The sequence below is a fragment of the Hyalella azteca genome, unplaced genomic scaffold, assembly GCF_000764305.2.
Source record: "Hyalella azteca isolate HAZT.00-mixed unplaced genomic scaffold, Hazt_2.0.2 contig5528, whole genome shotgun sequence".
Taxonomy (NCBI): domain Eukaryota; kingdom Metazoa; phylum Arthropoda; class Malacostraca; order Amphipoda; family Hyalellidae; genus Hyalella; species Hyalella azteca.
In genome coordinates, this window is record NW_025935716.1 from 205,540 (window position 1) to 232,944 (window position 27,405).

The window sequence follows — 27,405 nt, forward strand, 5'->3', positions numbered from 1 at the left end:
GTTTATAAAGGGCCACACTATATATCTGCCCATTGTTGAAAAACTGCATCAGATTATCAAAAGCCCAAACTAGAGACCTCGCTGGCGACTGGTTCTTTATAAACAATTATTATTAGTTGAATAATACCGTTCATAAAGTGAGCTCCAAAGAGTTGACTCAACTGTCATAAGGATGTTCCATTCACTAGGATATATTATAGGAGCGAGTAATCGATGTAATTTGATGCCAATAATAAAAATGTGTACGCATTGACTATAAATAATAACCTCGAGAGCGATCACAAGACTTCGATGGATTTGGGAAACTCCGAATGAAAATGAACTTGAAAATAAACAGATACTACATAGTGCAATGCACTTCACTGAGAACCCGTCTCGGAATCCCACAAGTGCTTTAAACGAGCAGAATAATTTCAACGTCACAGTGAATTTCTTTGCCGGTCATCATTCAGGTTTCAATTCATGACAGGCGATCGTTGGCGTGAAGCTGAATTGATTAATAACATCAAATTGATGACTACACTAGGTACGTATAAAAATGGAACATCGCATGAACATTTTTCAGGCGAGAAAATGAATGCAATATTACAGAATTATAGTAAGTAGGATCGAATGATGAAAAAGGGATCGAATGCCGACACTACTACATTAAGCTACGATGCAATCTACAGCCATGAGCACATGACTGCCATACCATGCCCAGTTCTTTTCAGCTAACGTGTACCCGGAAAGAAGGATAAGAAGAATATTAAGGAATAATTATGTATTTATTGAATCATTACAACGGGCCAATGAAAAGCTCATCCCATTTTAGCCCTTGAATATTAATCGTTGATGTCTCACCGTTCGAATACCGTAGATGCAGCAGCAACAACAACAAGGATCCAAACAGTGGTTCACCAACGTTAATATCAAGTTGAGCTTGGTAGCTGAAGCGCGCACCAATAGATTATATTCCTTCGTGGCAGCAACAAGCGAAGTTTATATCAACTTTGGCTGCACGCTTCACCTCCAGCAATTTTAAGCAATGAGACTAAATGAATATTTGACTGCGGGATTTTTCATCGCGGGAAGCAAATTATTTATCACAGAAAACACGACAAATTAAGCTATTTGATACAACAAGAAAATTTTTATTCTCGCTTCCTACGAAGCATTCTTGAAAAAGAGACAATCGATAACTACAAAGATGAAGAGAATACACATAATGGGTTCTATATAGTTGGTCCCATTGAGACGGAATGGAGGCCGGGCTTCTAGGCTTTTATGTCCAGGAAGCCAAAGCCTCGACACAGCGGAAAAGGCGTTAGGTGCTCAGGGGATGGTGCTGCCCTCCACTGCCTCCCGTCTCAACGAAACCAAGGCAAAACACTCGGGTTACCCAAAGAAACTCACTTTCAACGACAAGAAAAGAACAACACTATTGAAGGGAACGATTGAGAAACGCATGATTGAATACCAAAACAAATTTTTTGAAAAGTTTTTCTTGGTTTTCTCAAAATTCGTTCGAGAAGAGTCATCATAGAGAGCGTTCTCTTCATGCTCAGGGTCACTGCGCTGGCGGGAATATCGATATTTTCTCGCCGCTTGCTCTAGTGACGGTAGGGAGACTTACCCAAATAGTCAACAATGAAACAACAAAGAGGTAACGCTACTACTAATGATTCTCTAGGTACAAAAAATTAATTTCAGCCACGAGGCTATTTCTGCGAGGAGCTTCCTTCCTCTTCGGCTTCCTGACGAATTTGCTGCGTCTGATGCCAGACTTTGAAGAAATATTCGTCTCTGTTGAGCAGGCGACCGCGAGCGTACGAGTAGATGTCAGCGTCGACTCCAGCCTCCCGCATCCACGACAGCGTCTCCGTAGTGCTGTAGGATAGCGACGGCGCCGCGTCTTCTTGCGGCAACTCAGTAAAGTCTGCGGGCCGCACGCCAATGTCCACGTTACTCAAAAACTTTATTGAATATTAGTTTATTAGCGTTATCATAAATTTTTGTGACCAGTTCCGTACGCTTAAACGACCTTCTCACTTGACGTGAATAACATTGACAACTTTGCTGTTATAATTGTCAGGATATCAATGGTCAATTTATAATTTACCTTATTTAAAAGAAATATTATGAAGAGTCGCGTGTCTCACCATACAAAATTTGTGTTGAAATTGTTATAATTTATTATCATAACCGGCATATAAGACAATATCAATATTTAAAAGATCTGCGTTATTTAGTGCCGTATTCTACTCATCCACGTTATAGGCAGCCGAGTTATCAATTACTGTGGTTATAAAAATCAAATTATATTATCACTTTAGATATGAGGGTTATTGCCGATAGTTCGAATAACGGCCGCATATTAATTGGTTAAGTGAAATTATTATACAATATTCCGGTTAATAAGATTACACTCAGGAAACAATACACATTACGCATGACAAGTTATTCAATATGTGAATTCTGGGTCAACCGAATATAATTAACTTATTCCGAGTCTTGATATTAGTCGATAAATTTGATTAGACAGATTAAGTTTATCTTTAAATACGTATGCATGAATAACTGTAAGGACAATTTCACAAATTGCATAAAGAGTGCTTCAGTCTTGATATAACACTAGAGGACTATAGGTGAGAGCATTCGCACTCAACCTTCAGGGCAAAAAATATCTTTAAAAACAATTGAACATGATTTCAGGGTAGCTATTAATTGAAGATAGTTGGAGGTTCACGAGTATTATTATACAAAGTTTAGCAAGATGATGGGTATTTAATGCACCGTGGTGAACTCTACGGACAAATTACCTGGATTTCAGGGCATGGTTAGCAGCTGGGCATGGCATGGCATCGTTGTAAATTACATTTCATTTCATACATTGTTCCAATAACAGAAAAACAAGCAATACAAGCAGCACTCACAAAAAGAGAACGATACAAAATTATGGTTTAGTTATAGAGGAGCTAGTGGTAGTCAATCATTCAATCAAAGGCTACCGACAAATGAATAAATGAATATTAATATAACTTAATTACAACGGGTTTTCCGTCGAAAAAAGACTGCTCTCAAAAGAAAGGCATTTTTTCAAAGTATCGACAAATAACTAGCTCTGCTTTTTATTTAAAAATTAATAATCTTGAAACAATAAGCAAAAATTAGGCGTACGTGCAGTGTAGATCAATGGGCCAAAAATTATTGGCTTAAAAAGGGTATAAGGATATACGGTAGTAAAATTTTCCGGCATTGGGTTTCATTCCCAATTGAGCCTGAGGAGCCATTAAGCATAAACTGTAGAAAAATTATATGAAAAAAAAATCTTGACAAAGAGGGTAGATTGAAAAATAAAAATGAGTTCAAGGTGAAATATATGAAAATCTTGATTATTTTAAAGGACTTGCAAATTTGATGTTTTAATATTTTGTGGATCGGTGTGAATCAAATTCTTTACACATGAGAGGTTCAAATAATATTGAGCAACCAAATGGTGGGCATTACATTAGACTAGAAGCGTTTGTGCCACACTAATACCAACTCGAAATATCTAAAAAATCATCGTAAATTTGGAAATAAAAAGTAATATTTTATTGGCTTAACTATGAGCATGAGAGTTGTTTACACACTAATATCTGCATAGGAAGTTTTAAAGAAGTGTCACAAACCAACAATAATTTTCAAAATCCAGCAACGTATTCAGTTCAATAAAATTATCGTCAGATTTATTTTTACCATATATATCATGGAAGATGAAGAGTAAAGTACAATGATCGTACAAATATAATGAAATGAAACATTTTCATGCAAAGAGATGAGAGAGATCAACGCAGTAAACGCAATCTCAGGCCATGGACTGTTAAAAATACTTTCATTATCACAAACGGGAGTTGACATTGTTTGTGAGTGTTCAAACGAGAAAACTTGATATCGGTAAACAGAAACGGTATATTATTTTATCTAATGTAAAACAAAGATAGAAGCAAAAATTAATGTAAGCTAACTACGAAGCATGGATCCTAGTCCATGCGATTGCAGGAAACCCAATGCACTCCCGGAAGCTGCTAACTAAAATATTTTATAGTGATTGGAAAATTAAGGACTGTCGATCTTTAAGAAAATTATACGATATTTTACGGATTGTAAGGAAAATTATAAGGTGTGCGAACGATCTTCATAAAAATTATCAGATGTATAACCGATAATAAGGTAAATTTTGAAATCTATGACCGATATTAAGAACAACTATGAGATATGTGACCGATCTGAAGAAAAATCGAGATATCTAACGAATTTGGGATTAAGCCCAAGTTTCAAGATGTGTTCTGGCACAGCGCATTAACTGAAGTTAGTAGACGCGGTGAAGGATCTCTGGCCTTCTATTTGACTTGGTAAAAAAAGAGACAAGAGTGCACGATTAAAAATTCAAGGCGATCTCCGGCTTTAAGCATTGAACGATCATGTCTGGCCTTAAGTAATATCCGGCGTGAGAAATACAGCCAGAAAAAGACTACTCACTGAACGGAGAAGGTTATAATTCTTTTATTCATATTTTGTTAGTTTTAGTAATAAATATACACTTTTAGAAAAATCACCATGAAACGGCATAGCCGGCATTTCAGTGAATGGCAGGCAACTGAGAAACAAACACCGTGCCCCCGCTTTTTTTAATTTAACTCTAGAAACCCCTACAACAGTTGAAAAAATCGGTGAAACAGTTTCTTTTCACGGGCGGCCGATGGCTGGAGCGCCGGTGAGACCGTTTTTTCATGGTTATTTCGAACACTGTACGTGTAACAGAATAGTAAGAGAAGGAATTCACTAATTTTGTTATTTCAGTGATGTTAGGATTTGTTTAACGATATTATAGCTCAGTTATTTGCGGGATTAAACTGCGTTAAACGAACAGATAAACAATTTAAGTTTCCGAGATTTTTCATTTTGCATATAGTTTTTTGAGAAAGTATGTACGTTGGATGTGAGGCGTCATTTTATACTCGTAAATGAATCTTACAAGGCTGGTCATATCTCAGTCAATCCGTCCTAGATGCAAATTTAAAAAAAAATTTAAAAATCAATTGTGGGAGTAAGCTTCTAACTGACCATTAGATAAGTTTTATTTAAAATCAATCCGTGATTTAAAAGGAAATACTTCAACTTTACAACGGTCCAACTTTACTTCTTACTGGAATTCAAAATAAATGAATTTTAGAAAATGAAAAATGAAACGAAAAGCAGAGCTACATTTTAGTTAATCACACTGCTAAAAGTTCTTCGGGAATTTATTAAGGTTGCATTAAGGAATGTATAAAGGTTAAAACACACTAACCGTCAGGTTGAATGATCTTAACAGGCTCCTCAGTCTGCAGCGGGTCGCTGGCACCAATTTCGTTGCGTGCAAACACCCGCACGTTGTACTCGTGCTCCTCCTGCCGAGGAAGCACAAAGGACGCGTCGGTCGTTGTTCGGAAACGGAATTAGATAAGATAGTAGGTGTGATGAGGTAGTATGTGTGATAGGGTAGTAGGAGTGATAGAGTAGTAGGTGTGATAGGGTAGTAGGTGTGATGGGGCAGTAGATGCGATACGGCAGTAGTGTGATGGGGTAGTATGAGTGGTAGTAGGTGTGATAAGATAGTAGGTGTAATAGGGTAGTAGAGGTGGTAGGGTAGTAGGTGTGATAGGGTAGTAGGTGTGATAGGGTAGTAGGTGTGATAGGGTAGTAGGTGTGATAGGGTAGTAGGTGTGATAGGGTAGTAGGTGTGATAGGATAGTAGGTGTGATAAGGTAGAAGACGTGATAGGGTAGTAGGTGTGATAGGGTAGTAGGTGTGATTTGGTAGTCGGCGGGATAGGGTAGTAGGTGTGACGGGGCAGTAGATGTGATAAGGTAGTAGGTGTGATAGGGTAGTAGGTGTGACAGGATAGTAGGTGTGATAAGGTAGAAGATGCGATAGGGTAGTAGGTGTGATAGGTTATTAGGTGTGATCGGGTAGTCAGCGTGATAGAGTGGTAGGTGTGATAGGTTAGTAGGGGTAATAGGCTGTTATGTGTGATAGGGTAGTAGCTGTGGAACTTCTGAAGCCTTTCATGGTTTCATGGGCTATGAACACGGCAAGGCCTCAAGTAGTTCATAATATGACACATCTAAGCGGGAAGAGTTATAAACTAACAGAGAAACATGAATGACCACTCGACCACTCCAATCACATAGCATATGCGAAAGCTTGTGCTCATAGCATAAGACATTTATTCCTATCCACAATGAAGAAGGCAGAACCACTCGACTTCTTTTGCATCAGAGCAACCAATGAACTAGACCTCTCCGCATACCACTGATGATGAAAACCTTCATATTGCATTAATCTAAACATGACGCTGACCAAGACCCCCAGTAAGGCCACTGATGATGTAACCCTCCAATTGGTTATTATCTAGATCTGGCACTAACCTGGACCTCCTTTATGTGTAGTCTGGTGAAGTTTGCGTCCACCTGACCCACTTCTATCCACATGGTTCTCTTGACGTCCCTAATGGCGATGATGTACCCCAGCAGCGGCGACCCACCGTCGCTTTCTGGAGCGCCCCACTCGATCATTAGGCTGGAGGGGCCCGTGGGGCGCGCCTCTAGTGGGGCCGTGGGTGGTGATGGTGGAGCTACGGCATCGGAGGTATGGTTAGTAAAAGCACTTGGTAAAAAATATAATTTAAGTTTTAGCAAAAATGCCTTGGCTCCAATCCTTTTTAAGCCTGGATAAGAAAAGCTCTCAGAAACATTAAAGCGATTGTGAGTATTTCGAGATTTTAAAGTCTTTGTGTACCTAAAAATGATTAGATTGACACACAAATATCCAAGCCACACTCCAAGAGCACATTATACTCAAGAAGTCAGTAAAATCACAATATATAGAGGCTCACTAGCGTGTGTCTTGAGGAGGACATATTCAGTGACTGCAGCCTCCTCCGAGAGGCCAACAGGATTCTCAGCAAAAACTCTGAACTCGTATTCGGATTTTTCTTTGAGGTTCTCGACGCAGTAGAGCGTAACTGAGGCGTCGACGGTGTCTACCTTCTCCCACACAGCCGACTCTTCCGTCAGCCGTTTCTCGATCACGTAACCTGTACGTGGACGTAATGTCAACGGTAATATATATATATTATTTATTATAAAATAGATAATAAAATTTACAAGCAATGAATAGTCCACAAAAATTCATATCTTTCTTTCTCAAAAATTCATTTATATCCTGGGTGGACTCCGAAACGTTTTCTATAAAGATGTGGAAGAGTTACTTTAACCTCGATCCTGAGAGTTTGGAACAATACTGGGTAAATGTAAAGAATATGCAACAATTAATGTGACAACACTTGTTCATGTTTTACCGCATGTTTTGCTTCCACATGGCATGCATGCGCTATTTGGTGCACGTTGTAAGTGCTGTCACATTACATACAGCATTCTATAAATAATTTTGCACAACTCGAATAGGTCATACTTCAAGAAAAGAATCAAACAACAGAAGTTGAATTACGTTACTAAATAAAAATTGAATCAAACAACAGAAGTTGAATTACGTTACTAAACGAAAATAGAATCAACCAACAGAAGTTGAATTACGTCACTAAACAAAAATATTATCAAACAACAGAAGTTGAATTACGTTACTAAACATAAATATAATCAAACAACAGGAGTTGAATTACGTTACTAAACAAAAATAGAATCAAACAACAGGAGTTGAATTACGTTACTAAACATAAATAGAATCAAACAACAGAAGTTGAATTACGTTACTAAACAAAAATAGAATCAAACAACAGAAGTTGAATTACGTTACTATACAAAAATATTATCAAACAACAGAAGTTGAATTACGTTACTAAACAAAAATAGAATCAAACAACAGAAGTTGAATTACGTCACTAAACAAAATATTATCAAACAACAGAAGTTGAATTACGTTACTAAACATAAATATAATCAAACAACAGAAGTTGAATTACGTTACTATACAAAAATATTATCAAACAACAGAACTTGAATTACGTTACTAAACAAAAATAGAATCAAACAACAGAAGTTGATTTACGTCACTAAACAAAATATTATCAAACAACAGAAGTTGAATTACGTTACTAAACAAAAATATAATCAAACAACAGGAGTTGAATTACGTTATTAAACAAAAATAGAATCAAACAACAGGAGTTGAATTATGTTACTAAACAAAAATAGAATCAAACAACAGGAGTTGAATTACGTTACTAAACATAAATATAATCAAACAACAGAAGTTGAATTACGTTACTAAACAAAAATAGAAACAAACAACAGAAGTTGAATTACGTTACTAAACAAAAATATAATCAAACAACAGAAGTTGAATTACGTTACTAAACAAAAATAGAATCAAACAACAGAAGTTGAATTACGTTACTAAACAAAAATATAATCAAACAACAGAAGTTGAATTAAGTTACTATACAAAAATATTATCAAACAACAGAAGTTGAATTACGTTACTAAACAAAAATAGAATTAAACAACAGAAGTTGAATTACGTCACTAAACAAAATATTATCAAACAACAGAAGTTGAATTACGTTACTAAACAAAAATATAATCAAACAACAGGAGTTGAATTACGTCACTAAACAAAAATATAATCAAACAACAGAAGTTGAATTACGTCACTAAACAAAATATTATCAAACAACAGAAGTTGAATTACGTTACTAAACAAAAATGTAATCAAACAACATGAGTTGACTTACGTCACTAAACAAAAATATAATCAAACAACAGAAGTTAAATTACGTCACTAAACAAAAAAAAAAAAGAATCAAACAACATAAGTTGAATTACGTTACTAAACAAAAATAGAAACAAACAACAGGAGTTAAATTACGTCACTAAACAAAAATAGAATCAAACAACAGAAGTTGAATTACGTTACTAAACGAAAATATAATCAAACAGAAGTTGAATTACGTTACTAAACAAGTGTCTTGTAGTACAGACCTATGAGGTCGGCTCCTCCAGTGGTGGACGGTGGAGACCAGCCGAGCGTGACGGTCTTGGAGGTGACATCGATGACGGTCAGACCGTTGGGTTTGCTGGGCACGGCTGTTGTCGTCCAGACATCAATAAAGATTATTATTCATGAGATGAAATGTTGCTGTAAACTTAATCTCACTATGACATATTCGTGCAACAATAATCTGACAAAACTACCGTACACGTGACAAGGATCAGACGAAACGATTTGATACGAAACAATAAATTGAGACAAAAGTTGTGCGTGCTAAGTTATTACAGTAATATATTTCACATGCAACACGAATCTCAAACAAATGTTAGGCACAACAATGATCATGCACAACAATTACAAACACACCCGGAGTCAGACTGGTCCCTCAAACATTTAAATAGCCTAACAATCGCGCAATTATTTCTTTTGCTTAATTCCAGTTAACCTTTCAATAAAATATAATTTATTATTCGCATATGCTTAGTCACATGCTTAATCTCGTGAAGCAGTGAAGGCAATCATTATATTATTATCCCTGAAGATGATATTAATATAATCATTGCAGAGGCAAGAATCAAAATGTATACCATGTTTAAAATTTAACATGCAACAGATTATTTCTTGTCCCATCTCTTCACTTAGTGATATTATTTAATAAAGTTAGGAACGATCGCGAATTCAAGCCTCTAATGACAACTGTATATGAAGCACACATAGTTTTCTGAGCATAGAATCTTAAGCAGATTGAATGGTCTCAAGCATAAAAGCTATATTGGGGGAAATCCCACACAATGAAGACGGAGAAAAAGTGGATTAACTTGCACAAATTTCTAAATAGACAAATCATGCATGAAAAGTTATCACAATATTTCAATATTTGAAGTAGTATTTAGAGCACTTGTTAACAAATTAATGGCATAATTACAAAACAGAGAATTATTCGCGTCTTGCAAGCAACGAAAATCTATATGATAAATTATGATAAATGCAGCATGGTTCCATGATGAAATAATAATTGCAATAATATTTTGCCGATTATAATTTTGGAATGGAAATTTTTGTATTTTGACAGACAAGAATGCCTCAAACTAACGTAAATGATTAAAAAATGAACCACAATTTTTAAGAAAAAAAAACATTATATTTATGAGAATCAATATTCTGGCATTCCACCAGACCATTGAATTTATTCGATCGCGATTCGCCAAGAGTAAAAAAAGAACAAATCAGGCATCGAAAAAAAACTCGCGTCTTGCAAGCATCGAATGAAACCATAGTAAAAAATCCTATTTTTCTACGCACAAAGTTTCTTGCCGGCAGTGATAGCCTCATCAGGTTGTAGAGGAGGTCCCTGCCCGGCCACATTAACAGCAAACACCCTGAAGAAATAAGTGTATCCTTTCTTCAAACCCGTGCATTCAAAATGCGTCACATTCTCAGCAGTTGTTCCTATCTTCTGCCAGGCTTTTTTCATGGCCGTGCGACGCTCGATGAGGTAGCCTGTTATCGGCGAGCCTCCATCGTCCAGAGGCTCGTCCCAGTGCAGCACCAGACTTGTCTCTGCCATGTCCGTCACGTCGAACGGCCCCAGGGGCGGTCCAGGGGGATCTACGGGAGGGAATAACATAAGCTGTGAATTGTTCGTTGCCTGTCGCATTCACTTCATCTCAGATTTATTCATCCCCCAGAAAATTATTGAAATTATTATATGGTATAAAATATTCATTTAAAAATCCATCAACGCATAAGTTGAGAGTTGACGAATTTGAAAAAAGGATTTTCTGAGTCTTATGCATACTGATTTACAATGAAGTAGTAGTGCTATGATTATAACGGGAGAATTGGGGCCAAATTAACCCTACTTTCTATAATTATTGAGTTGACCCTTATAATAAGAACGGGAGAACTAGGGTCAACTTTAAAAATATGGATACTCTCATATTATAGATACACTCACAATAGAAGCACTCTCACAATGTGTTCATCTCACAATGTGGGCACTCTCACAATGTGGGCATCTCACAATGTGGGTACTCTCACAATGTACGTACTCTCATTTTCTCTTTTAAGAGATATTGTGCCCTGCCAGAGAAAAGCTTCAATGCAAGAAGACCAAAATGGTCTGGAAGAGTATCCATTACAGATGAGAACTTTCAATATTAAATCTTAAGAGGGCAAAATTTTGTAAAGAAACAATTACAGGATTAATTTACGAAAAGGTAGAGAAATTAGAAAATTTTAAACATTCCTAATTTTTCTGATCAGCTTATAACAAAACAAAACAATAGGCGCACAGTTTTTCATCAAGTGTGCGGCAGGGTCTTATTTGACAAAAAATCAACTTTTCACAACCATTCCCTAAAACTGTAATGCGCCAATGAAATGCTGGTAACCGGTTTTCTAGGATAAATTGACATTTTATTCAATTTTTCATGGTATCAGCAATTTAACAATTGAAAAATATTGTACTATTTACTTATCTTTTGAAATTTCTCAGTAAAATGCCTGACTTAAGGACCTTTTACTTAAAGGATACCTCAAGATAAAAACAAATGAAAGTTATTTACAGTTCGAAAATGTTTCTTAGACCCACTATGTATTAGATTTACATAATAACATGTCCCTCACATAAAAATATCAAATTTCAACTACATTTACTCACTGAAAGGCGACTTGATGTACACGGTCTCGGAAGCCTCGAGCGCCTCCGAAAGCCCAATTGCGTTCAGCGCGAAAACTCGCAAGCAATATTCGCGTCCTTCGCTGAGGTTCTGAACGACGTACGTGAAGATATGAGGCTCAACTTCAGCCACCTTCTGCCACTGCTTCTGACCCTTCTCGAGCTTCTCGATGTAGTAGGACGTTATTTCTGAACCGCCGTCATCCGGGGATTGTTGCCAGCTGATTCTTACGGAACTTGTGGTTACTTCGGAGAACTCCAAAGGCCCTCCAGGAGCCGCTGGACGTTCTGGGTAAAGAAGTGGAGATCAAATTAAGGGATATGTATGTCGATTAAATTAAATTTAAATAAATTATCATTTGATGGCAGCTATAAAAATTTCAGAGAAAGAGCAATTCAAATGAGCAAAGCCAGACATATACTCGTACAAGATTCATCTGAACGTAACCGGTTATTGGAAAAATCAGCATTTTAATAAGCTATGATTTTGAAAAATGAGCACATTATAAATATTTTATAACACAAATAAATTGAACTAAACGTCATAACGCTTGGGATAATATTTTAAACATCATCAAAATCAGGGAATCATTAAACGACCATCACAGTACCAAAACATCTTCAAAGACAGCAGAAAATCGTCAACAATGTTCGAACGACGCAAAAGTGACAACAATAAACTGATAACGCACATAATACTACCAGCGCTCAATGGGAGACGGAAAAATCTAAAAAATATATGAATAAGGCAAATTCGAAGTAAGGCATACACAGATATGTTTTTCAGAGGTGCATTCGAATTGCACGCATGAACAGAATAATATATCAGAAGCCTAATAAAGAAGTTTTCACTACAGGTTAGTAGTTTTACTTTCTCATAACCGTTCGAAATCGCATTGATGAGAATCGTGTTTAGAGGAATCTCATTGCTGCTAAAATGTTCAATTTAAAGTTCTAGAAAATTTAACCTCTAAATTGTCCCAAAGAGCTTCTCTGCAGCTGCTGATTGTCAAGAGATTTTATCAGGCAGGCGATGATATATCTGCCACAAGAGAAACACTCGACTCCACAAATAAAAAGCTACGAAAAAAAAAACTAATTTCATGGGAAGATAACCGCTGTATAGCGACCAGAAACCTGCATGTAAAATATACATCGTTTCAATGGCCTCAGTAATTCTGACAATGCGCATAGCCATGACCAACAAAGGAGACGATGGGGTACACTCTAAACTCACCTTTGACGATCTCCTTCTCGACGATTTCCTCTTCTGGTGCAATTTCAAGAAGGAAAGAAATGGTGTTAAGTAGTATCAGAAAACAATTAACCAGGAGAGAGAATAACTATGTACAATTTTAGTAATACGTATACCAACATAATCGATTGATGAATTACTCTAATCAAAAAATAAGACACACGCTGGACACTAAATAACAAAATTTATGAAACGCTATGCAGATAATAGAAATCATGACAGAAATAAGACAAAAATAAATGACTAGTATAATACACTAATACATATAATGAGAAATTTCATATACTCAGAACATATTTTCAGAACGCAGGAGGAAAATAATAATTATTTGGGAAGTGGCGATTAGACAAAATCAACTTTTTTAGCAAATTAAGTTTAGAAAAAGACGCCGTGTAGTTGACCAATTAATTAAATAAATGAGATCAATACCAACAGCAGCATAAATTAAACAGCTGCAGAGAACAGCAATAGACTGAGTTAAAGAATGATGTTCGACTGAAGCCCAAAATTAAATTGAATGCATAGAAGTTGAATGATATTTATCCATGTTTAACATAACATAAGTAGAAATTCATTTACAGAGAAGTTTTTTAATAAAATTCAAATTAAATAAATTGCAGTTTTTGTAGTTCTATGAACTGATAAGTTATAAAATTTAGACCTGATAGATAACATGTTAGTTGGTTTAGGACAACATGGTACTATACGACGATTTCAGAGAGTTAAAAAAATTTCCACTTTGTACTAGATGAAATAAGGTGAGTGGTAACGTATCTACAAGACTAGTAACAAAAATCTCGTAAAATTCTTTTGATTTTTTCCTAGCAGTTCGCAAATTGAGGTAACTTTAAACCATGAAAACACTGTCACTCGCCACTGCTGAACCTATGGTGACTTAGGCCAGATATTTCATCCGTGCTCTTTGGAGCTTGTCATATATTAGTCTGATTTGGTCTCTGAGGGTACGCACACAGTGAAAGCAGGTTTGCCCGCGCGGGCAACCTGCTCCAACCTGCCACAAGAATGAACATAGAATAATAATGTAAGTGTTCACAGTGAAAACCTGTACGAATAGGCTTCTGTATTCTATGGTTTCAGGCGCCAGCCTGAGCAGGTAACCAGCACGCTGGCAACCTGCTTTCACTGTGTGCGTACCCTAAGGCAGGCCATGACGAATTATTACGAGATTCCTGCATCATATATGAATAAAACACTAATTTACGAGAAATAATTTCTCAACAACTAAAATCTCACCATACAGTGCGAGTGTTTGAGGTCATAAATGGGACGATGAAAATTCAGTGCACGAATTAAGAGCTAGAAGTAAATGAGCAATTGATAAAACTTTAGCGTACAGAGTTTTCAATTCGTTAAACTGTTTGAACTTGTATGGACAAGCTAAAACTTCGCATGTAAAATAAAGAGAAAATTGATTACCGTAAAGTCCCACGGTGTTTCGCATTTAAATGCATTTGATAGCTAATGATATCCGTAGCATGGAAATCTGAAAAAAATCAGGAAATCGCCCTAATTTGTCTAAACGTTTCATCTTACAGACAGAACGGCGTCTTAGAAAATTTTCTTTGAGCGACTGAAATAAAAGTGTAAACTGTACACTCAATACCAAAAAAATATGAGGACCGATAAGTAATATTCGCGTTGATCTTACCATCGACCCTGAGGTTGAAACTCATCGTCGCCCTGCCAGCGGAGTTCTGAGCGCTGACGGAGAACAAGCCGCCGTCCTCGCGCGACACTTTCTGGATGGCGATGTCCGTGAGACCCTCGTCTTCCTCCACGTGAACCACGACGCGAGCGAACGCCTGCCACATGCATGAAATAATTCGTGGAAAACTGGGGTGAAGACAAATAATAACTTACGGTTGACCTTCAAATGAAAATAAATATTATGATTTACATGCCCTTGAACAAACAAGATTACGAAGACTAAAAACTATACAATTATTAGGACAACGAAACGCGGAGCACCGCTGACGCGAAACTTAGCCAGAAATAATTATAAAAACAATCACCAGAGCATCCAAATTTTTACAGCTATTGGAAAATTCAAAATACAGATAGCCATATCATCTTTCCAGGTTGGTCTAAGTTTAATTCAAACCTTAAATTAATTATATTGAACTTAAAGTTAGGAACAAACCTGGATAGGCTGGTCGTTGCAGGTCCAGGTGATCTTGGGCTGGGGGAAGCCCGTCACCTTGATGGGGATGTGCCAGCGATCACCCACCACCAGCCGCTGCGCTTGCGACTTTTCGTCGAACTCAAAGGCTGGCGCTTCTGTTCGCGAAAACAATGGCTTGGTCATCATTAAAGGACCGGAGTGATTGTGATTACTTCATGAAAAACACCTAATTAATGGCAATAATTAAATTTGGCAGCTAAGTTTAACTTTGGCACATTCTTCGGGATTATTGAATTTTTTAAAATAAATTCACATGTGAAATACATAGCGTCTTAGCAACGTTGGACTTGACTGAAGTTTGCTATGGAGAAAATCGTGGCTGCGTCGTATGAAACTATTCATGGTAGCCGGCGTAAATTTACAGGACCCTCTAAGCTTATTTTAAGTTTAAAACCGCGGGGTCATTATCCGATTATTACCAATAAGTTAAATAAGCTTCATTATCTAAAATGTTCACACTGTTTCATGAATTTTCATATTACAATTAATAACAATTACCTATTTAAGAAAATCGTAGCCTTCAAAAATGAAAAAAGTACCTCTAAAATAATATACGCTGGTGCAAATGTGTATTTTTTATTCCTCGCTTCCAATTGATTGTTCTTGTTGGAAGCTAATTAATAAATAAGAAATAACACTTAAATAAACTATAAAAATTACCAAAGTTGATGAAATTTCTTGTTCAGATTTCAATATGAATCATCTCATAAACAACGAACAACGAACCCTGTATAACGACAGTAGCACTAGTCTCCGCAGAACCAGCTGAGTTCTCTGCCCTACAGGAGTAGGTGCCTGAGGTGGTGGAGTTAGTTTCCTTGATGGTATGTGTAGCGGTGTAGTTTTCGTAGGTCAAATTTTTGGTGATAGTCTTGTTGTCTTTGGTCCAGGTGATGTCTGGCAGCGGCGTGCCCGTGATCACGCAGCGCAGTACGATAGTTTGGCGCAGGCCTGTCACTACGGGCTGAAGAAGTTCACGAACTTCGGGAGCCTCAGGCCTGATCGGTTCTGCTACCTGTATTGATTTATTACGAAAATTAATCCACTCATATTGTGTTATTAACTAGCGCAAACCTAATTTTGCTATTTTAATAAGTCCAGCAGCTATCTCAATCATTTGTCAGTTATGGAAAGGTCGGGTTCGAAAAGCCGGATCCGTTGTGGAATCAAGTCACGAAAAGTACATGAATCGGCAACAGGCCATGGGCTATTTCTTCAGTGCCGACACTACTATTCTATTCTACTGCAATGACACTTCGTCAGTTAATGTAGCTTACTATCTATATATGAAGTATAAACACCGTCTCGCCCCACCTTGATGTATTCAGACTGTTCCGAGTACTCAGAAGTGCCGACTTCGTTGACAGCGGCGACTCTGAAGCTGTACTCTTGGTTCTTGGTGAGCCCGGACACGACGATTGTGGTCTCCCTCACCTCCTCCTTCGTGGTGTACTCCACCCAACGCGTCTCCTTACGGAATCTGGGTGAGTATCGATGGATGCGACCATCAGTGCAATGTATAATCAATTCAGATATGAAGGCAATGATTCATATATCACCCATTCATATCCACGCGATGTCAAGGCCGATTTAAAACGAATAAATTTCATTTTGCAAAAAATTTGGCCCTTCGGTAAGTTTAAAATGAATAAATTCCACTTTGTAAAAATTAAAAAAAATTAAATTAAATTAACTTAAAATTAAATTTAAATTAAATTAATTAAATTTAATTAATTAAATTAATTAAATTAAATTAAAATTAAATTAAAATTAACCCAGTTTAAATAGCCGTTAGACTTCTGTGTAAGATACTAGGTGCGTGACACTCGCATCGACAAATCGGGAGTGAATTACTGGCTAACATTTCGTATTTTTTCTAGGCTCTAAGTATTAAAAAGGTAATAGTAAATAACATAATTTAGTATTATCACATTATAAAATTATTACAATGCATAATTCCTACATAGCACACATAGTTTAGCTCTTCAGGTGGACTCATCTCACATCCATCCACCTGTTAGTGTACATATTGCCTGCACTTTCCCATGATGTGCATTTTCCAGCATATGCAAGTACTTAATGTTTCTTGATAAGAATCGCCGCTTATGAGGAAAATAAATTTGTCTGTCCCTTTCAAATAGAAGAGAAGAATCTTCCAACATTCAATTAGAGAAATAGATCAAATTTAATGCCATGCTTCAAATACAAGTGAAAAATTACATAAAATCAATTCGGTATTCTAAAAATATATACCACTGTCACCTTGACACACAAGTAAACACATACATAATAATAGCGATAATTATGTTATCGCTAGTAACACACTTATATATAGCACACATATTGCTAATAATAATAATAATAAATAACTATCTAATAACTAACGTGTATTCAATTATGTAGTTAGTAATGACGCGGCCTCCGTCGTCCTCAGGGGCGCGCCACAAGAGGGTGACCGAGTCGTCTGTTACCTTCAGGGGCTCGGGGGTCCCGGGCTTCGAGGGTTTGTCTGTCACGAGGGGGAAAAATTACGGCTAATTCGGGGAAATAAAATTCAAAGAAAATAAAATTCAAAAATTTACCGCCAGCTGGTGGTAGAATATTAGGTCACTATTCTGCGTGTGCGCAGACTTTCAATTATCTCAATTAATTTACATATATAGAAGCAAGGTAAATGAAAAATGCGAAAAGATAACAGAAATTAATATAAATAATGGCAGTCGAATAATGATAATAAACCGAGTAATGGCCGACGGTCACTTTCGCAGCCTTGGTTGTGACTCAGCTGGGGAATACATCATTTGTGCAGAATGAAATATAAAAGAAGCTTGTATAATAGTTATTTTTTTTAAATAAATAAATATCAATAATTCATGGCCAACAGCATTGTGAAAGAGTGAACAGTATAGTTATTTGGCGATAAAATTATATTTAAATTTTTATTATATGAATGGGATAGCGCAAATGAATGACCGCCTTAAATGCATCGTGTTTTTTCATGGCACACAAACAAGTTTTTGTAAAATAATCGAAAACTTCTGAAGACGCTGGGTTGACGCAAGTGAACCAGAAATTAGAGCACAATATAAAGGTTTTTACAACAGTTATGCACAAATTTTCGCATAACTATTACGGTAAAACCGTAGGAAGGAGCGATGCATTTAATTGGGAAACAAAGTTACAATTGGAAGTTTCTTTCCAATTTGACGTAACAGCCAATCTTTTCGTCATTCTTCAACGGGGTACAACATTTCACAGGTGATCAAAGATTTAAAAAATTAGATCAGTACTCACTGCAGTGAGTGACAGAGAGCGCATTTTCTCGTCGACGAAAACGTGAAGTCATGGACGGACAGACAGACGGACGGACAGACAGACGGACGGACATGACGATCACAATAAAGCATTTTTTTCATAAACGAGAAAATGCGCTAAAAAGACGAGATAGGACCAAATTTTCTAAATTGGTGAACAGATCATTTCTAACGCAAACTTAGGGAAAATAAAATTAATTTTAAACACTTCAACAAGGAGAAGAACCTCATCCTTGACAATTAATTCGGTAGTAAAGAATATGAAATTTCTAAACACGTACCGAGAATCTTAAGAACGAAGTCAATAGTGACGTCACCGCAGCTATTGACGAGCTTAAGAACGTATTCTCCACAGTCGACGTTCTCAACTTGGTATATGGTGAACGTTGCTACGTTTTCTGAGATCTTGGGCAACAACTGCGAATGAAAATTAAGTTATTTATTCTGATTGGGGATGAGCAAAATAATATTAATATTGTCATTGTGCCGATATTGAAATTATAGTAACTATTGTAGCTACATTTGATTGATGGAAAATAAGTAGTCAAGGTGTTAATTGGTGTAGCACAGTCAATTCCATCAAAATGGAATAAAAATTTCCTGATTAAAAATGAGCAGTAGGTGGACAAAAATGCTGAGCGTTGAAACTTAAAATTATGTGTTGATAATTTTACCATGAAGTGGAAGAGACTCCTGAGATAGAACTGGCCTCTGAGGTAGAAATTCTGTTCATACTGACTAAATAATTTTATTTTTTGCAATTGACAGGCATGGGCGCTATTGAAAATGTCACCTAATTTCGTTACATCTCAATCATTACAAAATCGTTTCGTTACATTGCAAAACCGTCATGTTATGGTAACAAATTTAAACCCTCGATATCCTTTCCCTGTTTGAAATTTAATGTCAAGCAATTCCGGATTGGATCCGGAATTGCTTTTGAATTTTGGATTGGATCATTGATCTTACCCTCTTGGATTCTTTGATAGTTTTCCCTCTGTGGGTCCAGAGGGCGGTAGGTTGAGGGGTGGCCTTGAAAGGCACCGTGAAGGTCACGTCTGTGCCCTTAATGACCACAAACTCCGTCGTGATGGATGATCTCTCGATCACCGGCGCTGATTCCAGCACTGGGCAAAAAATTCATCCATTTAAACAAATATAGAGCCTCTATGGTTCAATACAGTGATGTCCTATATAAGGGGAAATTCATTAATCCTTTTATATAAATTAATAGATACATTGTACAATCATTCATCAAGTCTTTTGACTGACGAAAATGTAAACAAAATTTAACTCAGTACTCACTGCAATGATTGACAGAGAGCGCATTTTCTCGTCGATGAAAACACGGACGGATAAACGGACGGACAGACAGACAGACGGACATGACGAGCACAATAGCGCCTTTTGTCCATAAATGAAAAAATGCGCTATAAATTCATCCAAATAAACATATATAGAGCCTCTATGGTTCAATACAGTGTTGTCCTATTTAGGTGGAAATTATTAATCCTTTTATATAAATTAATAGATACATTGGACAATTATTCATCAAATCTTTTGACTTCTACAAAGTAGAATCGGAGCATTAACATCAATCATTCTTATAGATGGATGTACGTTTCTAATGATGATATTTAATAATTAGCTTTTCAGCTGCGCATATGAATTCTCGACTTTAATTTGCGACGATTTGTGTTCCTGGACGTAAATTAGATGGAAAGAAATTTTGTTTAAGGCTTTATTTTGAGAACAGTTATCCGGGAATCATGAATAATACCCCTGGCGTTACATGGGGAGTACTGACGAAATTATTAATGTACGGACAGGCGCACCGCAGACAGGCGTACCATGCAGACAGGCGCACCGTACAGACAGGCGTACCGTCAAGACAGTAGTCTAAATAGTACGCCTGTCTTACCAGCACAGTCATGCGGCAGGAGGTCTTACCCAGCACAGTCATACGGCAGGAGGTCTTAGCCAGGACAGTCATACGGCAGGAGGTCTTACCCAGCACAGTCACGCGGCAGGGGGTCTTACCCAGCACAGTCATGCGGCAGGAGGTCTTACCTAGCACAGCCATACGGCAGGAGGTCTTACCCAGCACAGTCATACGGCAGGAGGTCTTACCCAACAGTCATACGGCAGGAGGTCTTACCCAGCACAGTCATGCGGCAGGAGGTCTTACCCAACACAGTCATGCGGCAGGAGGTCTTACCCAGCACAGTCATGCGGCAGGAGGTCTTAAGACTGCCCAATACGCATGTGTACTCGGCAGCGTCTTCCAGTGTGACGGTCTTCACGATCAACGTGCGTTTCTTGCCTTGCTTCTTCAGGATGAAACGCGCATCTGCCGAAACTTCCTCACCATTTCTGAAAGTTTTTATTTTATGTTTCAAAAGTTTCAATTTTTTCTTACAAACTTTTTGGATAGTACATTGTGGGATAAAATTAATCACAGAAAAGAACACTTTTTAATTGTCAATCCTGATTACAGGAAATTGTGACTTATTTATGTCTGTTTTTAAAGCGAAGGTTGCGATATCGTGGTAAAAGTTCTCGTTTTGTACGAATACTAGGACCAAATCTCTCTTGACAGAAGAACATTAGGATCTACAAGAATTTCTATTCATAGCTAATGATTTCACAAGGAGCTGTCGCAAGGAATAATTTTCGTCGAATCTTGGCTAAAAATTTTACCTGATGCATTTGTTATTAATCGCTATCTAGAAAATTTTTCATAAACATTACTTCTATCGAATATTTTTGTAAAACGAATCCAATATAAAATTTCGAACTGATATCCTTAAAAGACAGTTATTTAAATTTTACTAATGACAGATTGGGGCTGACGGGTTTCTCAGAATTACTACATATTACTGCAGAATATTTTGTTATAATATCCAACGACTAACCTGAGCCACGTAACATCACTTTGTTCCTTGGTAATCTCTACGGTAAATTCAGCATCAGTCGACGATATTACGTCCATTTGGGGCGGCAGCTTCTTCAGGAAGTCGCCTTCAATTTGGCCTTCGACCTTTGGGATTTGAAACAAAAAATGTTGTCAATAGATCCTAAATAACACATAAAAAACTCGGATTATTAAGGAGTCAGAAGAAACTAAATTTGTCAGAGTACGTTCAAAATTGATTCAGAAGAAATTAATGACATGCTTGCACATGCAACTTGGAAGAGTTCAAGCAACATTTTGGTTCGCTACTATACTCAATTTACGAAACTTAAGAGATCTAGTGAATATATTTGGCATCTACTCTTGGAATTTCTTACTACCGGAATTATGCGTGTTAATTAGAATTGATGAGATCAATACTTCTCAAGACCTATACTACGTGTGAAAGCAGAGCAGAATATTTCTTCTAATGTAAGAATCCCATAAAGAAATGGAGACCCATACTAAGTAATGTTGTCTAGGGTTCATGCAGGCAACAATAATTAAGTTGTTCAAAATCAGGCGGATTGTATATTGCGTCATGGAAAACGATGGCGTTGAAAATTGCTTTTTATTTTCTTTACAGCCAAGTTGAAAGTCTCCTTAACCTATGCCGACTCTTGAGGACTCACCATTGAAGTCCCGCGTGAACAAACAAGAAATTGTCGCAGAAAAAGGAATTTCATTCGCTTAGTGTCCACAGCTTTGGTCAACTGCCTTCACATTATTTAAAATATGAAAGCGTAGTCATGGTTTTATCCACTGCTTGTTAAAATGTAGTTTTGCAGCGGAAAAGTTTAGGAAACAAAAAATATGCAAAAAGATGGCTTCATGATTTTCAAAATATTTCTTTTTACCTTGAGTCTGGCTGAGCATTCAGTCTTGCCGACCACGGCGCGATAGACGCCATCGTCGTCAGCTTGGCAGTTGTAAATGAGCAGCCGCTGCACCTTGCCGTCGATGGAGAGCTGGTAGTGGTCCGAGAACCGAATCTCGGAACCATCTTTGTACCACGTAATTACTGCGTCACCCTTTGACAGCTCCACCTGGAGAGTTCAGTGGTGCTCAGAAGTAACTTTTATAGTATTAATTTTAGATAATGTCAGAGCACTTCAGGCACATGAATGAATTCGGAGAATAGGAATGCGAAAACCATATACCGTACGTAGTAGCTTCGTAAAGCAATTAGTGAAGACTGGATCTTATTATTTGTAATAGTAGTTAAATATTAAAAAAACTCAAACTATCTTACTAGAACAAATTTTAATATTTTAAAATCCAGTTAACCAAAATAATAACTTACGGCAAAGCTGGCCTTCTCAGCCTTGTTCACAGTCTGGTCGGTCATATCCTTTACGATCTCGGCAGGTAGTTCACGCACGGTGAGTTCGCACGTGCTTTCGAGATCCCCCAGCACGCACGTATATTCACCCTCATCATTCACACTGGCTGATGTAATGATGAGTCTTCGTATCCTTCCATCTACCAAAACTTTCATGCGGTCGTCACCGACGATTTCTTCGCCGTCTTTGTGCCATGAAACCTGGCATTTCTCGGATGAGACTTCGACGAACAACACAGCTTCGTCCTTCTCCAAAACCTCGACGTCTTGAAGCTTTTGCACAAACTCTTCCAAAGCTAAGAAGAGACAAGAAGACATTGTAATCTCTTTCTTAGTAATGACATTTCTACTGTGTAAAAGTGTTTGGAAAAATGAAATGAAAATAAACTCACAAAGGTAATGAACAATAACGTAAATCTACAGACACCTTTCCGCCCCACGCACACGTTCAATAGTTCTGCCATACCGCGTACAGATTGCATTTAGCTTTCTATAGTCAGTTTTACAGCGCGGACAGGTTTTCCAGCAATCATACTTAATTGTAACATGTTACTACTGGGACTGAATATGAAATGCTTACGTTTGATGGTCATGTTACACCAGGTCGACTGATCATCGAAGGTGCACTTGTATTTGCCAGTATCGTTCACTGCCGCCGAGTGAATGACGAGTCTGTGAGTGAGACCCTCGTGCTCCAGAGTGATGCGTTCACTTGACGTGATCTCCATCTTGCCCTTCCACCACTTCACTTCCTTGTCCCGGCTGGTCCTGCACTCCAGAACCGCCTGAGAGTTCTCCTCCACCACGCACGATTCCAGACCCTTCTTGAAGGTACTGTGGACATAGCAAAGTATTAAAGTGAAGTTCTGAATAATCTTTGTCGCGAAATGAAAGAAATGGAAGATTTAAATTCAGTTTTTTTGTGTGTGGAGGCTGTAATTTTGTCAAAGGTCCGGGGGTAAAAAAGTTTATCTGCATATTCATTCTAGATGATGCAAAGAAATGCTGGTGGATGCAGATAAATGACAGTGTTTCATAGTCCAAGCATAGATAGCACAAAAACTGAGGATGCATGTTCTCTCATTTGTTCACCATCAGACCCGATTTGCTTTGAGTCTACTAGGCCTCCGGTAAATTTTTTGAGCTCTGTCAAATATTATGCACATCAGGGTGCTGCACTTACGCACCCTGACAATAGTAATGAGCTTTGTGACACGACGGAAGACATAAAAAAAGCCTTTATGGAATCACACGTGTAGCCACTAAGGTTGTGTGACTTGCAGAAAACGCATCGACGCAAATAAGTCCATGAACGCAAGCAAATGTATAATGGCAGATGCTATTAAAAATTATTAAAGAATTTTAGCGCTCGCGGAACAGTTAACGGTGTAATTTTTTTACATTGTGAAACGCCTCAATTTAAGGGAACATTTGTCAATGTTTGAACTTGGCTAATATAATCTAGATTTTGCTGGTCAATTCATTGTATCAAAAGAATAATAAAAAAGTATTATAGGCTGAATGATATTCTGTCTGAATCTTTTACAAGAACATCTTTTACGTCACTACATGCGGTGATCTAAAATTTTTTTTTTTTTTTTTAAATTAGGTTTTCGAAAAAAAATTCACAATTAGGTTTTCGATCGCATATTTTTCTGAGATTAAATCTCGAGCATTGATTAAAATGAATCTATAGCAACAACAGACAATATCAAGGAAAGAGTGAAACACTCAGGTCAAACATTTCATTTAAGGCTTGAAATTATTCCCATCAGCACCCGCACAACATTCATTGTAGGTTCATTAAGTCGCATTAATACTTGATTCCTCGTTTCAATATGAAATTCGAGAAAGAACACATAACAGCAAAAGATATTCAACTTAGTTATCAAAAATCGTAATCTTACACTAAAAAGCAAGAATAATTTCAGATGTAATAAAAAACGATTAGTGAATTTAATATTTCATCGAGAAACTAACTAGTATTTAAGATTTTCATCCTAAATTCTGTCTGAGGAGTTTCACACAACATAAAATATATTTGAAAACAGAATTAACCTAATTTTTTTTAAATGCACCAGGTATCTTAAGAATCCTTCAATAATTAAATAAAATTTAAGACTTTAATTAAATTAAATATAAGAACTATACGAGGAGAACTTACACGACATCACTGCCGACGGTGACGTTCGCAGAGTGCGACACTTTACCCATCTTGTTGGTGGCCGTACAGACGTACTTGCCAGCGTCGCTCTTACTTGCGTGCTGCACCTCCAGTACAGCCACCTCATCCCCATAGCGCGCGATCACGTTATTTTCCAGCTTTATCTTCTTGCCGTTCCTGAACATTTTTCATTGTGGATTTAAAATATATAGTTTAATATAATGGTTAGTTTACCTGGGGAATTTCTTCGTAATTATATAAATAAAAAATTTTTCTTCCATAGAAAAATATAACTCAGTGTACTCACTGCAGTGAGTGACAGAGAGCGCATTTTCTCGTCGACGAAAACGTGAAGTCACGGACGAACGGACAGACGGACGGACATGGCGAGCACAATAGCGCCTTTCTTCCATAAATGAGAAAATGCGCTTAAAAGGGAGTATCGTGTAGAAGGTGATCAAGTGAGAGATAGGAATTTCTATAAAACAAGACACCAATAAATAAATACGAGACTTGCCGGCTCCAAGTGATGTCTGGGGTGGGAATGCCCCGTATACGAGCCACGAGCCGTATGGTACCGAGCTCCTCGACGGTGGTGTCGCTGAACAGCTCCTCGAACACGGGCTCTTCGGGAGCCTGTTTTGATCACGCGGTGAAATTAGAGGTATTTTTAGGAGATGAAATATGTGTAAAATATATTAACTCTCTCACTTAACATTTAAAAAATATTCTTCATATATTTTTCAAACTCAAGCGTCAATGGAAAATATGAATTGATAATTTAGAGAGCAATAAGGCAATTAACCATCAACAAAATACCTAACATATCGAAATTATGATTGGTTAATGAAGCGTTCAAAGTACCGTGATCTTAAGGAAGATCGAACACTTGGCTTCGCCCTCCCTGTTCTTGCAGTAAACTTGGTATTCTCCTTCATCCTCTTTCCTAGTGCCTTTGATCAGGATAATTGACCTGTACGCATGAACGTCTTTCTGGCGAACAATCCTGATGCGGTTTGAGTCTCGGAGGATCTGTACGAACAGGCACAAAGTTCAAACCAATCAAATAATATAAATGGTTTATAGCAGATCATACGAAGTAGATTTGTGGACGTAAAAAAAAATTAAAAAAACCGACTATGCAGGTCAGACGAAAAGTAGAATCGCATTTATTCACACAAATTGATGATCCAGAATGAAAAACAGTGAGACGCATATCTATACTCTAGGTCGCATAATGAGATCGAAATAACCGGAATACTTAATCTAATCAGGCAAATTTTCATTAACGCATCCAACCAGTAAAAATAAAAAAGATTCCTCACCAAGCCATCCTTTTTCCAAACAATCTCGGGCTCTGGTATAGCAACAAGTCTGACGTCGACTTCAAATTGAGCGTTTTCCTCGCATGTTTTGTTGATGGTCTTCATGGCGAAGGTGGGGGGGATGCCCTCCATGGTGTCGCACACGGACGAGTCGCGGCTCAGGCTCCTCCTGTATGGCGTAGAATTGCAATGATAAGGGCGTCAAACAATACAAAATAATAGGTGAAATAGCAGTATAATAGATGAAATAAGTGGAATAACAGTATACAATATTGCAGATTAGTCGAGCTGTAAAGTCGGTTGCATGGGATGCTACCACTACAATAGGAGAAAGATCGAACAGTACCACACAATAAAGACAAAGGTCGAATGGTAAAATAGGGGTTGTACTTTGCAGTAGCAGAAGAATCGAAGACCCCAACATTAGAGGTGTTACACAGAGTGACATAGAGGCAGTCAAACGGTACAATGAGAGGGAAGTGAAACGATACAATGGAGTGAACAATACCATGAGGCGAGAATTAAACGTTACAAAATATGGTGTCAAACATTACAGTCTAAGGTAAATATTGGAGATCTTGGCCGAGGCAGGTCAAAAAAGATTACATTAACTATTTGTTTTATGATTATGAGAAGAACATCTTCCAAGTAAGGCTTTAAAAATATTTCTTCCTAAGTGTATACAGTATATATTCCAATGTACGAATATCTCTCCTACATTTTCAGCTAAAGATAACAAAGAAAGCCCGTGCCTGGAGGCGAGCATGGTGTCGGAGCCGTGGTCACTCACGGGACCGTCTACCACGAGCTCGGCCTCGCTCATGGCGTAGCCCGCCAAGTTCTTGACGACGCACGTGAAGAGTCCAGCGTCCTCTGGGAACACCTCCTTGATCAGCAGCGTTGCCGTGTTGTCTTCTGAGTAGAACACCTGTGTGAGAAAAGTGTGTTAAAGTTATGAATAATAAATAAAGTTTACCTTATAAAAATAAAGACTTTATTTCAATAGGGTAGAACACCTGTGTGAGAAATAAAGTCATGAATTGAATATAATGTGGAAAACCTGTGTGAGAAATAAGTCATGAATGGAATATAATGTAGAACACCTGTGTGAGAAAAGTGTGTTAAAGTTATGAACAATAAATAAAGTCTATCAT

At 37.5% G+C, this 27,405-nt stretch overlaps 1 protein-coding gene across 1 annotated transcript in view; it reads right to left on the reverse strand.

The window, feature by feature from the left end:
- Positions 1 to 748: 748 nt before the first annotated feature.
- Positions 749 to 27,405, reverse strand: part of LOC108682039 (titin) — a 182,954-nt gene continuing 156,297 nt past the window's right edge. The window contains exons 117-141 of the mRNA XM_047880517.1: positions 27,004 to 27,179; positions 26,252 to 26,420; positions 25,791 to 25,958; positions 25,444 to 25,562; positions 24,927 to 25,103; positions 23,343 to 23,596; positions 22,724 to 23,058; positions 22,278 to 22,466; positions 21,383 to 21,507; positions 20,686 to 20,840; positions 19,437 to 19,594; positions 18,749 to 18,884; positions 17,539 to 17,662; positions 16,468 to 16,633; positions 15,880 to 16,168; positions 15,112 to 15,248; positions 14,620 to 14,773; positions 12,933 to 12,965; positions 11,678 to 11,983; positions 10,318 to 10,623; positions 9,006 to 9,110; positions 6,902 to 7,102; positions 6,435 to 6,640; positions 5,315 to 5,414; positions 749 to 1,918 (exon numbers count right to left, since the gene is read on the reverse strand). Of these exons, the coding sequence (XP_047736473.1) occupies positions 1,701 to 1,918; positions 5,315 to 5,414; positions 6,435 to 6,640; positions 6,902 to 7,102; positions 9,006 to 9,110; positions 10,318 to 10,623; positions 11,678 to 11,983; positions 12,933 to 12,965; positions 14,620 to 14,773; positions 15,112 to 15,248; positions 15,880 to 16,168; positions 16,468 to 16,633; positions 17,539 to 17,662; positions 18,749 to 18,884; positions 19,437 to 19,594; positions 20,686 to 20,840; positions 21,383 to 21,507; positions 22,278 to 22,466; positions 22,724 to 23,058; positions 23,343 to 23,596; positions 24,927 to 25,103; positions 25,444 to 25,562; positions 25,791 to 25,958; positions 26,252 to 26,420; positions 27,004 to 27,179 (4,506 nt within the window). The 3' untranslated portion in view covers positions 749 to 1,700. The remainder of the gene's footprint in view (positions 1,919 to 5,314; positions 5,415 to 6,434; positions 6,641 to 6,901; positions 7,103 to 9,005; positions 9,111 to 10,317; positions 10,624 to 11,677; positions 11,984 to 12,932; positions 12,966 to 14,619; positions 14,774 to 15,111; positions 15,249 to 15,879; positions 16,169 to 16,467; positions 16,634 to 17,538; positions 17,663 to 18,748; positions 18,885 to 19,436; positions 19,595 to 20,685; positions 20,841 to 21,382; positions 21,508 to 22,277; positions 22,467 to 22,723; positions 23,059 to 23,342; positions 23,597 to 24,926; positions 25,104 to 25,443; positions 25,563 to 25,790; positions 25,959 to 26,251; positions 26,421 to 27,003; positions 27,180 to 27,405) is intronic.